This window comes from Emydura macquarii, unplaced genomic scaffold, assembly GCF_026122565.2.
Source record: "Emydura macquarii macquarii isolate MOO-44397 ecotype Brisbane River unplaced genomic scaffold, CSIRO-AGI_Emac_v2 contig_212, whole genome shotgun sequence".
In the NCBI taxonomy this organism is placed as follows: Eukaryota; Metazoa; Chordata; order Testudines; family Chelidae; genus Emydura; species Emydura macquarii.
The window spans coordinates 11,839,386-11,853,404 of NW_027130349.1; the positions used below are offsets into that span (position 1 = coordinate 11,839,386).

Below are 14,019 nucleotides of genomic sequence, written 5' to 3' on the forward strand. Positions count from 1 at the left end.
GGAATTTTGAGGGGCTAGTTGTCTCCTCTGAACATCTCATGGTATATGTTGAAATTTGGTGGATTAGTGAATACAAAGAAGAATAAATGGAAAAGAGGGAATGTAATAGAGGAAGAAAAAAAGGGAATGTAATAGGGTAAGTATCCAGGTAAAGAGCAGAAAAATAAAACTGACAGAAAATATTTTTACCTACCAGTTTGTGTGTAACCGGAATATGTGGGAAAAAGTGGAAAACTCTTAATAGACATTGATCAGGAGACAACTTGAAATGTTTTACAGTAAATAAGGAAAAGGAAACAATTTAGAATCTTGTTTCGAGTACCATAAAATAAGTCAGGGCAGAAGACGGCTCCAGAATAGTTCTGGCAGGACCACCTCAAACATTCTCATGCTCACATCATCCAGCAGCTCCACCACCAGATTACCAACATAAACTATATGGGTCCTAACCAAACAAGAGTATTTAGAGATTTTCCTTTTCAGCATTTGTAGCCAGTGATAGGACACAATTCTACTCCCCAGCAATGTGGGAAATATTGTCAGTTTTCCATTTGGAATTGTCACACTGTCCCTTTTGGAGTGAGATATCCAATTCTTTTTACACAAAGTTTAAATTTGAGGTCTGTTTTTTATTATTATTATTAGGAAATACTGTTTGAAATATGATTGTACTGTTCCTATATTTTCACTAGATTGCAAGCAATATAGCTGTTAAAACTGCGCTGGGGTTGTCATCATTTCCATTGCCTCTCCTCCACTCTTTAAGAACTCATTTAGGTAGACATTCTGTGCCAGGGGTCGCGGGGGGCAGAAAGAGAAGGGAAGTCGAGGTGTAAGATTTACAGTACTACACTCCTCTTTTGGCTGAGGAAGACCTTGCGTGGATCATTGTCCACGTTATTTTAATCAGCTTTTGACTGATCCTTATTTTCTTCTTCACTGCAAATAATGTTATCCTATGTCTTGTTACCCACTGAGAGTATTGTTTTGAAGTACATGTATAAAATACAAACCCCACAAAGAAGAATGGGAGAGTGAAAGGGAGAAATACCTTTTTATGTTTTAAAGTGAGGAGAAGGGGATGAATTTCCCTGTGTTTCTGTCTACAAAGTGTTGCCTGTTTTCCTTATTTCCAACCTTGGATACTGGACACTCTTTGGTAGGAATGTGGCCCTACTAGTCTTACACGGGGACAGTCCAATTTTTGCCTATCTGGGGCCCGGCGGGCTTGCTGGGGGCCATTGAAAAGCCAGAGCTGCAATTCACACAGCCTGTGTTTATGGTAAAATGGGCTTATTTTTCTTTCCATCTTTTCCTAAGGCAGACGGCAAACCTGCTGCAGGCAGCGCTATTTGCAGCAGAGAACGAATCTTCCCCCGCTTTCGCACCCAGCGGAAGCCAACCAAGCTAATTGCAGCTACCTTGAACCTTCCCCTTCCCCTGCGCTCTGCTGTGGCCCCTAAAGACTACTATTCCCAGCATGCAGTGCTTCCAACGCCGGCAACGTGTTGCATGCTGGGATCTGTAGTCTTCAAGCGGAACTTTGGCCACGTCGAACACCACTTCCGGCGCGGCCACACCTGGCGCCTGCGCTCTTCTTTCCTTCCCCTCGAGTCGCTCCCCGTCTGCCTCCTCCCGCTCACGCGCCCCCTGCTGCTTCAGCTGAGGCAGCGCGTGATTGCTGGGCCGCCGCGAGCTCCAGTCTAGCGAGCTGTCAACGGACGGTGGCGGGGGGGGGGGCGAGGAGGGACTGAGGAGAAAGCGCGCATGCGTCAGCTGGGTTCTGCCACTGCCTGCCTGCTTTCGTCGTGTACCCGCAGCGAGGCTGGCGTTGTTGATCACCGGGCGCGCGCGGCCGCGGCAGCGGGGGTTGAATCAAGCCCTTCCCACGGCAGAACGCGCGCCCGCGGAGGGGGAACGAGGCGACGGCCGTTCGCTCCGCTCCGCTCCGCAGCCGAGTCCTGCTCCCCCTCCCCGGCGTGAGCGAGTGGCGCCTCTGCTGCCCGCCCGGCTCCTCCTACCCTCCCCCCACCCCACCCCACCCCCCGCGGCCGGCAGCCAGCCAGCGAGTGAGCGAGCGAGATGGCGGCCGCTGGGGCTCTGGCTAAGCACGAGCAGATCCTGGTGCTCGATCCGCCCACCGATCTCAAATTCAAAGGTACGGGGGAGCGGGCCGGGCCGGGCCGCCCGGTGCAGAGGGGCTACGGTAGGGGGGGACCGTGGCCGGGCCGGCCCTGCGTGCGCATCGGCTTCCTCGGGGGAGGCGGCGGCGGCGGCAGGGCCCCGTCGCGGTCTCTCTGCGGGGCGGGGAGCCGCCAGAGCCGGTGACCGGGACGCGGCTCCGCCGCCGCCATCTTGCGATCCCGCAGGGAATCGTGTGTCGTGGGCCCGGCTCCGGGGAGAGGCGGGCAGATGCCGCAGCAGCCGTCGGCGCGCTGCAAACAAACCGCCCCCCCCCTCCTCCTCCTCCTCCTCCTCCGCCCCAGTGTCCGCAAGGGGGAGCCGGGCCCCTCCGCCCTCGTCCCGGCAGCGTGCGCCGCAGCCAGGCTCTTAAACCTGCCCCGCCTCGGGACACACCCGGCCGAGGGGATGGGGCAGCCCGGCCTCCATCGCCCGGGAGCGGGAGTGACCGGGGGGCGCAGAGCGGGGATTGCTCCCTCCCCTAGCCCGAAACCCGCCGGGCGCGTCTTCCCCGGGAGCAGGTAGGAGCGCCCGGGGGTGGGGGGGAGGTGAAGCCTTGTCACTGTGTGTGTGTGTTGAGGGGGGTGGGAGGAGAGATGCTCCCCCTTTTACCAGGTGTCCTCAGGTCTGTTCCCTGGCCCTAGCCCCAGCCCCGCTCTGTTTGCAGCTGCTGGGCTAAGACCAGCTGTTAACATTGATTTGTAGGCGGGAGGGAGTGGTACTGCCTTACACCATTATCCGCTGGTATCACTCGGGGATCTGCAACTGCACGGCTCCTTTTCCTTTTCCGGGTGGAGTTTGACCCTTTTGGGCGGGCAGATGACACGATGCGGGTGTATTTCAGAGCAGTTGTAGGTTGATCCTTCGGAGGGTCTCAGCAGGCAGTTCATAAACTTTTAGTCGTGAAGAGAAGGACTGTGAGAATTGCAGAAGCATCTGTGTCAGATATTTATTTGTGGGGTGCTAGCTGCGTAGTCTTACTGAGACTGGCTTCAAACAGTTCTTTTAAAATAGGCTCTGATTAATTACACTGTTCTCTGATGAACCCCAACTAATATAGGGACGGAGGTTGGGAACAAACAGACCAATACATTCAGTTGCTAGGAAAACAGGCTCCTTGGTCCTCACCTTCCAAAATAAAGTTATGCTGTGGTGGTCATAATTATGTGATGATTTCCAGTGCACACAGGTTGACAATGGGCATTATGCCAGCAATTTATTAGTTGGAGCTTTTACTCTGAAACTTAACTGTTACTGTTAATTTTGAGGAAGTATAAATAAACCTATTTGTATAAATATACATTTCTTAATTCTTCAAATAATTCTTATGCTTTTTAGCTAATCTTTGAGTCTTCCTTTATATTTAACTTTGTACTTTTAACAGTGTTTATTCTTCAAGTTCATTTTCTATTTATAGTATTTTGCGGAGCAAGGCAGTCTTTTCTTGTGTTTCTTGGGAATTTTAGAATCATCTTGCTGGCTTATTTGTAGAACCCCTTTAATGGGCAAGTAGAATAAACTGGTGTGATTTTGTGTCTTACAGAGGACAACTGTGTTCCTGAATAATAGCTTTAGGTAGCCCACATTTTCTCAACAAGGCTTAAAGATTGCTCATCAGAGAAGACAGATTTACAATAAATGATAATTTTATGTCAGAGATTTGAATTATTCTCTCTCCATTAAGTCAATTAAAAATAAACCAACTGGAATGCTCACTTTAATATATATATATATATATATATATATAATTTTTGGTATTGCTTTTTTAAATTGCATATTCTCCGATACACCCAACATTTTTATGTTGTACATTGTTAAAACCTTGCCAGGTTTTTTAAAGTCTTTTTCAGACTTGGGGTTAGCAGGCCCCAAAATTGTAACTGCTCTTAGAGAATGGCAGCACTTGTATTATACATTTCAATACCCTGTTGCTTCACAAGAAGCGTAGAGCAAGGGTAGATGCATGCTGAACCAAAGCTAGTATGTATAGTTTCTGTTGTATCAACCTAGAATCTCTTTTTAAGCCAAAAGTAAGCAACATTTACTGGGTATAAACAGAACTGTTGAGATTTAAGAGATGCTATCCTTGAATAATCATTGGATTGCAAAGCCTATAGGAGGATATGGTAAGCAAACAAATAGTCTTAGTATGCACCTCCAGAATGGGAGATACATGAATTGTTTTAAGTGTAAACTTTATTTAGGCAAGTACGGGTGTTGGGAAGGCTTTTGTGTAAGGGAATATTTGAGTAGAACATGAAGCGAAATGTGGGGTCTTTTACTGTATAGAAGGACCAAACCTATTGCATTTCGGATACAGCAGGTCAGTTCACTTATTCTACATGCTGTCCCAGCATGTACCCCTTTTATGTTAATTGCACATTGTTCTGATGTATTTTAACAAACAAAACACCATTTCTCCAATGAAATAACTTACAATCTCTCTCCTCCAACTTTTTAATATATTCTCCTCTTATACCAAATAGACAAGCTGGTAATAGGTAATGCACCTTAAAAGAGGTTCTGTTTCAGATCCAATATGGCAAATTTGTATTGCTTTAGCAAAAAAACCAATGTTTTACTGTGATCGCAGCTGATTTGCTGAAGTTCTTTTGATGGGTCGGAAAGGAAAGTGGTTGACTCATATAGCATTCCTAAAGTCAAACACTTGATGTGCACACTAGACATCCAGATTGGGATTCTTAGAGTCCAGAAAAAAACAGGTTTTTGCCCCCAAAGGATTTACTTTTTGACATTTGTGATTATAGAATGAGGGTATAAAAAGTGTTAACATGCTTTGGTGTAGGCAGTGAGTTATTCAGGGACCAGTCTTGTCAGGAAGCTCTAAAGACTTTAAACTGGGCAACGTCCAGTGAAATTTTCCAGGTTTTTGCTTTCTGTACAGATGAAAAAGATAGTCAGCATCTTTGCTAACTGACTTAATTACTCAGAACCTTAATCAACAATTGCTGTATAAGGCCTGAACAAGGAGCTGTTACCATTTGGAGTTCATACGGGTTTAAGAAAATGTCTCATGGTGTCTGATGTAAATATTCCCACCATGAATGAAAGACTATCAGTCTTACTATCTTAATATTCTGTCTTAATATCCTCTTGCTTGCTCAGGCAAAACTAGTTTTCTCTTCTGACGTAGTTGGTAATAGCTGAGCCTGTGAGACTCATCAACTTTACTCATTACATGGTTGTTCTCATAAGTAGATGTCAAAACTCGATGAAAGTAAGTATAATTATAATCTTTTTTTAACAAATGAAGAAACAGGCACAGCGTTCAAGTGATTTCCTGAATGAGCCACTGGCAATGCTGAGAATAGCACCCAGGTCTTGCCTCCTAGTCAAATGGCTTATCCACTGAACCATATAATCTTCACCAGAGCAGTCTTCCACCTCTCAGTTTAAAACATTTTGTTTATAACTTGAGATCTGAGAAGGTGTAGCTATAGTGACTTGGTATTTGACTGAAAGATATGAAAATATATTATTTGCTTAAAATTCACTAGTTTGGAAAGTGGAATAACTTCACTGTATAGTATAAGGCTCTTACATCAGTCATGCAGATACAGTACTGATACATTCAGTAATTGATGGGTGTTCTGATTCTGCTAAATCCACACGTTGAAGCTGCAGTTTTAATCTACCATGAATCTCATGATTGTAAACAAATTTCTGTCCTGTTTGTTTGTTATGAACACTTCAAGCTTTTGTATTAAAGCTCTGAAGTGTCATAGAATCTCAGCATGGTCCTCATTAAATCGATAAATGCTTTTTTTTTTTTTAAACTTTTAAAGGTATTTATGATTGCAAGAATTTAATTGAAGTTACTTTTAGGGTGTCAGTCCTTTTTTCTTATCTATGAAGTGCTCCAGCCTTAAAAAATACAATTAAGTCAATAATAAACAAGGTATGTGTTTTGCATCACTACCTAAATTTCTTCAAAATGTCTTATCATAGTTCACCATTAACAAATACATTTCCCAGACCGGAAGAAAAGCTCACTGTAAGCTTGAAAGTTTCTGTCTCACAATAGAAGTTGGTTAAATAAAAGGTATTACCTCACTCACCATTTTTCACTAATATCCTGGGACTAACACGGCTACAATACTGCATTAACAAGTAGCTCATTTTGCCAGTATTTAATAGCAGTACTCCTGGCCATCCTGTTAAAATGTTGCTGCTTGTTCTAAGTCTTTCTAGTAACCCATGGAATATGAGACATTTAATTTGGAGTAGTTTGTAACTATTTATATCACCAAATATTTACTCACTCTTTTCTCTTGAAGTTTAAAATTTTTTTTTATTTATTACTAACACCTCAAATTATTAGAAATGAAAAAAACGAAAAATACAACTTTTGCTTTTTCCTCAATTTGGACAATGAAAATAGACTAGTTACCTTCATTTTCTGGCTCTCTTACACTAGCATAATACCGTGATATTAGTTACAAACATTGAAGAGGGGTGTTTAAATATAGTCTCTTTAAAAATAAGTATGAAAATTTCCATTTACTAAGCCTGAATTTTGGGGCTTATTGACTTGATGGTGTCTCTTTAAAGCAGCGGTTCTCAACCTTTTTAAATGGAGCCTCCCTGTTGACTTTCGTGTAACAATTACATTCCCCCGAATCTCCCCCAACTTTCAGAAAAAAACAGGGCCTACATATCTTAGGCGGAGTTTGACTGCTTAATTTGAGGGGGCAAGGTGTAGCAGCAGCTTCCCCGCAGCTCTGGAGCCTGATGTGACCTGCTAGAAAAAATGGTGGCGGTGGCGGGGAATCGCACCTCATCATTGGGATTATCTTCGGGCAACAGCGCAGATGCAGCTGCTGCCTCCGGAAGCCTGCAGAGCGGCAGCGGTATGGGGAGCGTGCCCAGCAGGGGCGGCGGGGCTGCTGCTGCTGTGGGAGGTGGGCGGCGGCTGCCGGGAGCAGAGCTCCCACTGGAGATGGAAGCAGCTACACAAAGTGTGGAGGTGGACTGGCTCTGTTTCCTGCTCCACCAGCAGTGCCGGGCCTGCCGCCTGCAGCAGCCTCCCCCGCCTCCGTTCCCCTCCTAAGGGTCCCCCACTGCCAACACCTGCCCGGTGCTGCCCGTGTGAGGCATTGGGGTCCCCACCGCTGCCCGATCCCGCTTTCAGCCCGGCGCCCCTCACCCAGGAGGTGGAAACTGCTCCATCGTCATAAGTTTGAGGGGCATTGTCCCCCCATTCCTGCCAGACTCTGCCCATGGCGCCCCCGCATGATCCATCTCACGCCCCTTTAAGGGGGCCCACTCCCCAGTTTGAGAACCGCTGCTTTAAAGGGTTAACAACCAGGATCTTATTTAGGGTGTATATTAGGAATATTTTCAGATTTTTAAAAATGTGTTCTTTTGAGTAGGGATCATTCTTGATGGTTCTTCATTGAAGATCTGGTTACAGGAATGTGAAATCCAGTTATGTTGCTGTTGAAAAGGTCACTTACTTGAAAGTGTAAATAAAGTATCATTACAAATGTGAGGAAGAGTACAGTGGTGTAGTTCTTCCATTTTGTTCCTGATTTTGTCATGTTTCAGGCTAGAATAAAAACATTAATAAATACAGACTGAAATCACCTTGTCACCAATAATGATCAGTATAGCAGATCAGATTTCATTTCTCATCCATCTGATTAGTAATCTAAACTCATCAGAAGAGTGTAAAATTGTCTCCTGTTATAACCTGTATTCATGCAGATTAACATGTTCACGTTATATAAAATATTGTAGGGAAACAAAATATCTTATGTCAAGTATAGATGTCCATCATTATTAGAACAATATCAAATAAGGATTGGAGTTCAGTAGTATGTTTTGTTATTACTGCATTGCTGTTGATAATGCTGAAAGCTACAGGATATGCATTACTGCAAATCGAGAAGGTTGAATTTAAGAGTAAAAATAGCTCACTGTTAAATCTATCCCCTGCCTTCAAGATCTGTTGCCAAAATTGGCCCAGGCTGTGTCTTTTTGTGTAGGCAAGATTTGAACTTAAATGTAATCTGAATGCTTTATCTGAGTGTGTCTAGATTGGGTCATCTTTTGGCTCTGCCCAAAGTGCCAACAGGATTGTGGTAGATTAGTATTGAATTGTGCTGTCTCAGACTTCACTGTGAAGTAAATGTTACTGAACAAAAATAACAGACAATAAAGTCATAGTAGTTACATTATAAAAACCAAAATATTAGATTGCATAGGGAAAACTTGATGAAAATGGTTATGGGCGGAATTGTGATTTCACTGTTTATAAAATGGACTCTTTTATACCTCATGTTTCTGAATGCTAAGTGTTAGTACCGTGTACTGAGATAGATATTGCACTTCACATAGAATGATATAAGGTTTGGTGAATAGTCATTGATTTTTTAAGGCCGAAAGTGTGTGACCTCATTCCCAACACAGGCCATAGAATTTAATCAAGTGATTATTGGCCCAAAATAACTTTTAATAGTCTATACGTTTTTGTAGTAGCTACTCAATGAAATGAAGTTTAAGATAAAGTAATAATGATTGGTACAGATGTGTTAAGAAAAAATAAAATTCAGCATTTAAAAAACTTTGACCAGTCAGTATTTTCAGGGAAGTATTGTGACCATTGTCATCTCATAATCACACAATTAGGACAGAACTGAAAACTGAGTGATAGACGGGTAAGTTAGGAGTACTGTCTGTGTTTTTAATACTGACTGCTCTTACAGCTATTAAAGCTGAAAATAGTGTGACAAGTTATGCTTGTAATAGTGGTATGTCTTGCTATTTAGTCTGATAGAAAAATATATCAATAAATACTTAGAGCATTTGCTGTCAAAAGGCTACCTTCTTTCATTGGAATTAACAGGAGTTTTGTGTTGCTCAGTTTATCCCATCTGAAGGTTTTAGAGCAGTGGTCCCCAAATTTTTGGGGTCATGTCCCCCCCTTTCTTGATCCACACCGCCCCAGGAGCTGCAATCAGGAGTCAGGGTGAGGCCAATACTGCGGTTGGGGTCTGTGAGCTGGGGCCCAAACTGGGGTTGGGGTGGGGGCTGGAGCTGCAGCTGCAGAGCCAGGAATGGGGCATGGTGTTATCCACAAAAATTGAGGGCATCCCACCTACACCCTATTGAGGGCTAAAGGTGTCACCCGGTTAATTTAGGTACCCCCACTGTTTCCCTACCGAGAGCTTGGGGTATAAGACACCCACCCTACCCACAGGACTTGCGGCTTGACAGCTGTGCAGGATCTTTTCCAAGTGAAAGAGCCTTACACAGCTGTGCTCTAAACATCTATTGATTAGCCACACACACACAATACATATGCTAAGCACATCTGTTACGCTCACCACTTCCAGTATACAGACAGACTTCACCTAGTGGCCGGTCAGGATCCACTTGTCTGGGGTTGCCGGTGATGCCTCTGCACGTCATGGTCACGCAGAGGGGTAAGAGTTCTGGCAGCTTGATGTTGAACTGCAGTCCAGCGATGGTTCTCCCCCGAAAGCATTGTTTTCCATTTCCATTATATAGATAAAGCTAGCTACCTCCTTTAACTTTACTAACCCTATCCCATTACTAAATACCCCATGGTAATAAAATTTAAATAATCACACACTGGCACCTATGTTTTCCCCTTCCTGCTCAAGTCTTTCTTTCCATTTTTTCTTATGCCCAAATTGAGACTTATTTTTGATTCTCTTTGTTTGTGCAGATGGTCAGCATAAATTCACTGGTCAGAGTCTATCTTGCCCTTTGCTGGGTCTTTCTGTATCCTCCCTAAACTTCCCAGCGCCTGGGTGTCTAAACTTTTCAACCCTTGGTGTTAACTCATGTTAAGGGCATTCCTGAGGTGGGGTGCTTTACCAGCAGTGGAGCAATTTTTTCTTGATTTTTAGTGGTGAAATTGTTGCGTTTCGCCCAAGGCTGATTTAATATGAGGTGAGTTAAGTCCCAGACTGTCAGCAGGGCCAGAAGCAGGGGCCCAGGGCTGGGAGCCAGGGGCCAGGGCTGCGAACAGGGCCTTTGCCATGGCCGGGATCCAGCTGTGGCCAGGAGCGGGGTGTGGGGCTCAGGGCTGCAGCTGGGGGGCAGGGCTGGAATGGAGATGGGGGTAGAGCAGGGCTGGGTGGTGCTTCCTCTCTGCCCCTGTGTGGGCTGGCCTAGGCCCCACTGCACCCCCTGAAAATTTTAGGGGATTATGGCCCACAGTTTGGGGACTTCTGTGCTAGAGAAATACCACATACATGATCCTAGATCTCTTTATGCTGCTAATCATAGTTTAAGAGGAGAGTGAAATTGACAGTTCTAGCCAGCTACAGTACTATGAGTGGCAGGCTGAAGGAGAGCCAAAGGGGGTCAGATCCTTTTTATTGTTTAAGGCCACTAAGAAAAACAGAACCTCAGAGCAGATTCTAAAGATAGCACTGTCGGGTGGCCAGCAGCCAAGGCAGCGGGTATATAGTATATTGGATGTGTTTCAATGTAGCACTGTCCTCTAAATGGTTTGTGCTGAATGAGGTGGTTGATATCCTTATAAACTAACTTCTGGCTAATTTAGTCATTTGATAGCTGTCTTGTAAACATCTCAAGCCCTAGCCATTTAAAGGATTGCAGTATACTCCTCTTGCCAGCTGCAAAATCAGTTGGAAGAAAATACTCTAAGGAGAGCTTAGTTTATACGAAAATAGTGAGGAAAATTATGAAATATGTGACTTAATGGACTAATGATAGACTGGTATTAATTTTTCTTTACCCATAGTGGAAGTTCTCAAATGAGACAGCTGTGATCTTAAAATAAACCAAACACACACATTCTAGTTGCGTATACAAAATCAACAGAAAGTTGGCCCAGTTATGCAAGTTGTGGCATTCTGCACAGTTCTTACTGAAAATGGGAAGGTAGAAACAAGTATGTTATATTGTAGTTCATAAATTCCACTTTTTTGGTTTGTTTTTTCTTTGTCACAAAACTTAACTGGTATAATTAAGACACAATTTGTGTGGGAGGGATATTTATAACAATTTAGATTATACCATACATTTCTGTATTTGGGCATTGATTTCTGAGGGGAGAAGAACTTTCAGCTAAGTTTTCTTGTGCTTTTTAGTCCAAAAGTGAATGTTTTGATAAAATTTTGTTTTGTAAAATTCTGGTTGGCTAGGTTCAGATGTTTGGAATGTGAGCTGGAGGGGGTGTCCTTCACTCTTGATTTTATTATGCTTTAAATCATTTTATTTAGAAATGAAACTAGAAGCGTATGAAATTCAACTTGAATACAGTTGGCAGTGAAGTTTGGACAATTCTTCCATGTATACAGCTGTGGAACCAAAAACAGCATTTTAGATACATGAGTGAATTTTTAAAAAGATAAAGAATAACAGAAAATATATGTTGGCATAACTGAGTATCGCCTCACTTGGAGTAACATCTAGTTTGACACTTAGCCCAAAAAGGTCTGGAGAAGATGGCCTGAAATATGGTGATACTTAAATATGCCTAGAGATCATAAAAAACTGGGTTTTAGCCTTGGAAGAAGTTAAAAAAAAACTTGCCTGTGATATTTAAAATTCTAGATTGTATTTCTACATTGTCTTGTAGTACTAAGGAGAGGTCACTCAATGAAATCAGTCATGTAAAGTTAGAACAAATAGGAAATACTCTTTCATGCACATAGCCCATAGAGTTGAATTCATTGCCACAAGAGTCAAGTCAAATACTGGAGCTAAATTTAGAAAAGGAGTAGATAATGGTATTATCAATTATGTTTGATATTGTCCATGCTAAAATAGATATATTTAATATATATATATGAATTTAAAATAGAATGGGGGTGATAATTCTGATTGAAAATGGAAGTTCTTTTCTTATATCTTTGGGATTTTTTTCCTAGTATATGCCATTTCACTTCCTTGTCATAAATTTGGTTAGGTCGTGTGTGTGTGTGTGTGTGTGTGTGTGTGTGTGTGTGTGTGTGTGTGTGTGTGTGTGTGTGTGTGTGTGTGTGTGTGTGTGTGTGTGTGTGTGTGTGTGTGTGTGTGTGTGTGTGTGTGTGTGTGTGTGTGTGAGTGAGAGACCCATTTTGAAATGAACTGTGGTACTGTTATACAGTATACTCCTGATTTTTCCAAAAATCTTATAATCTGAACCTGCATTATCTGAATCCCTTCCTAGTTTTGCATGCTGGGAAGAGATTTGGATAATAGAGCAGAGACTTAGCTGTGCGGGAGGCTATCCTCTTGCTGAATGGTTCCTGCAGCAATGCAGGTAGCCCTCTGCAGCCCCCTGCAGATGCAAGGTGCAGGGAAGGCTGCAGTCCTGGTGGGGCAGAGAAGACTCTGGGCTGGGGGTGGTCCCTGCTCTGCCCTGCCAGGACTGCAGCCTCCCTCCTGCAGCTTGTACCTGCAATAATGGAGAGGCAGAAGTGGCAGCACAGAGAGTCTTCTGCAGCCCTGCTGTCACAGGAGGGAGTGAGTGGAGCCATGACAGTGGACCTGTAGAGGGCACACTGTGCTGTTGCTTTTATCTGAATTCCTGATTATCTGAATATAATCTGTCCCTCTCCTGCTATTTGGATAATCGGGAGTATACTGTATTACTTTTTCTTGAACATGATGTGAGGATACTGAGAGTCATTTTGTGGCTCTTTATCAGATGGAGTAGGTTACCAAGAATACTGTTTTACTTGAAAGCAGATGGTCTAGTATTTTCCTGAGTAACTTAAAGATAGGTCAGTCCCATCAGTGCATTTAAAACTAACTGTTGAAGACTTGAGTATCCGTCTCAGTTTCTCTATGTTTCTAATGAATCCTTGCACCCCTGGGTTAAAACCCACAGTATATGGGATTTTGCTTATGAAGCTGCAATGAGCTATTCATACAGTGAGGGGGCTTGTACTTATGTGGCCTATTTGATAGAGCACTTGACTGGGAGTCAGAAGCCCTGGGTTCTATTCCCAGCTTTGCCACTCTACTGCTAGATGACCTTGGACAAGTCTCTTAATCTCCCTGTTTCCCCAGCTGTAAAATGGGGATAATTATACTGATCTCCTTTGATATCTTTGATATCTACTGATGCAATGTGCTATCTAAGAGCTAGGTATTATTATCTGGGCTTGCATTTAAAAAGTGGATGGACTTTGTGTTTTGTACCAGGCAGAGGTGGTTGGACAGCAGCAACAAAAAATGAAACTAATTTGATTAAAAAAAAAACTTTCATGGGCTGCTTGCTATTACTGGATGAGAAGAGGAAAAAATATCTCCCTCCAAAGTCCCCATAATAACATAAATTGCATACACATCTCTTCACAGCAGGAGCAGAATTATGAAACTTGCAAAAAGTTGCTTTCACTCTGTTACTGGAACTTTACTCACAAGGGAAGCAGTGGTGACCAGGAGAGTGCTTTTTGAGTTCTTGCATTAGGATAATTACTCTGAATATCCCTTGTTTTGAGGCTGGTCTCCTTGATAGCAAGTTTTTGTAGCACTCTGCTCCCTGGAATAAGTTTTGCTGATTTTGATTGGATTTTCTGTGGAGAGTATGACTGACTTGGTACTAGGGCCATAATAGCTGGGCAGTCAGAGATGATTAAAATGAATTCTTCTGATACCTTATATATCATTTTAAGAATAGCTTTCCTGCTGCAGCATAGGCCAGAAAGATGTATGCAAACCAGCCTGGAAATTCCATATTTCAGATGGCATCTATGCCCTATGGTGCTGCTTATTGGACTTGCTGAATAACCTTGAGACTTTTGCTGTGCTTCAGCCCCACCAAGTCTGTGTTGGTGGTATATCAGGTGAAAACCTCGGGGGTCCTGTCCTTCATTCCCAGTAGCT

General features: G+C 43.3%; 1 protein-coding gene across 1 annotated transcript in view; it reads left to right on the forward strand.

The window, feature by feature from the left end:
- The first annotated feature begins 1,763 nt into the window (after positions 1-1,763).
- VAPA (VAMP associated protein A) overlaps positions 1,764-14,019 on the forward strand; it is a 49,894-nt gene continuing 37,638 nt past the window's right edge. The window contains exon 1 of the mRNA XM_067547833.1: positions 1,764-2,158. Coding sequence (XP_067403934.1) covers positions 2,083-2,158 — 76 coding nt within the window. The 5' untranslated portion in view covers positions 1,764-2,082. The remainder of the gene's footprint in view (positions 2,159-14,019) is intronic.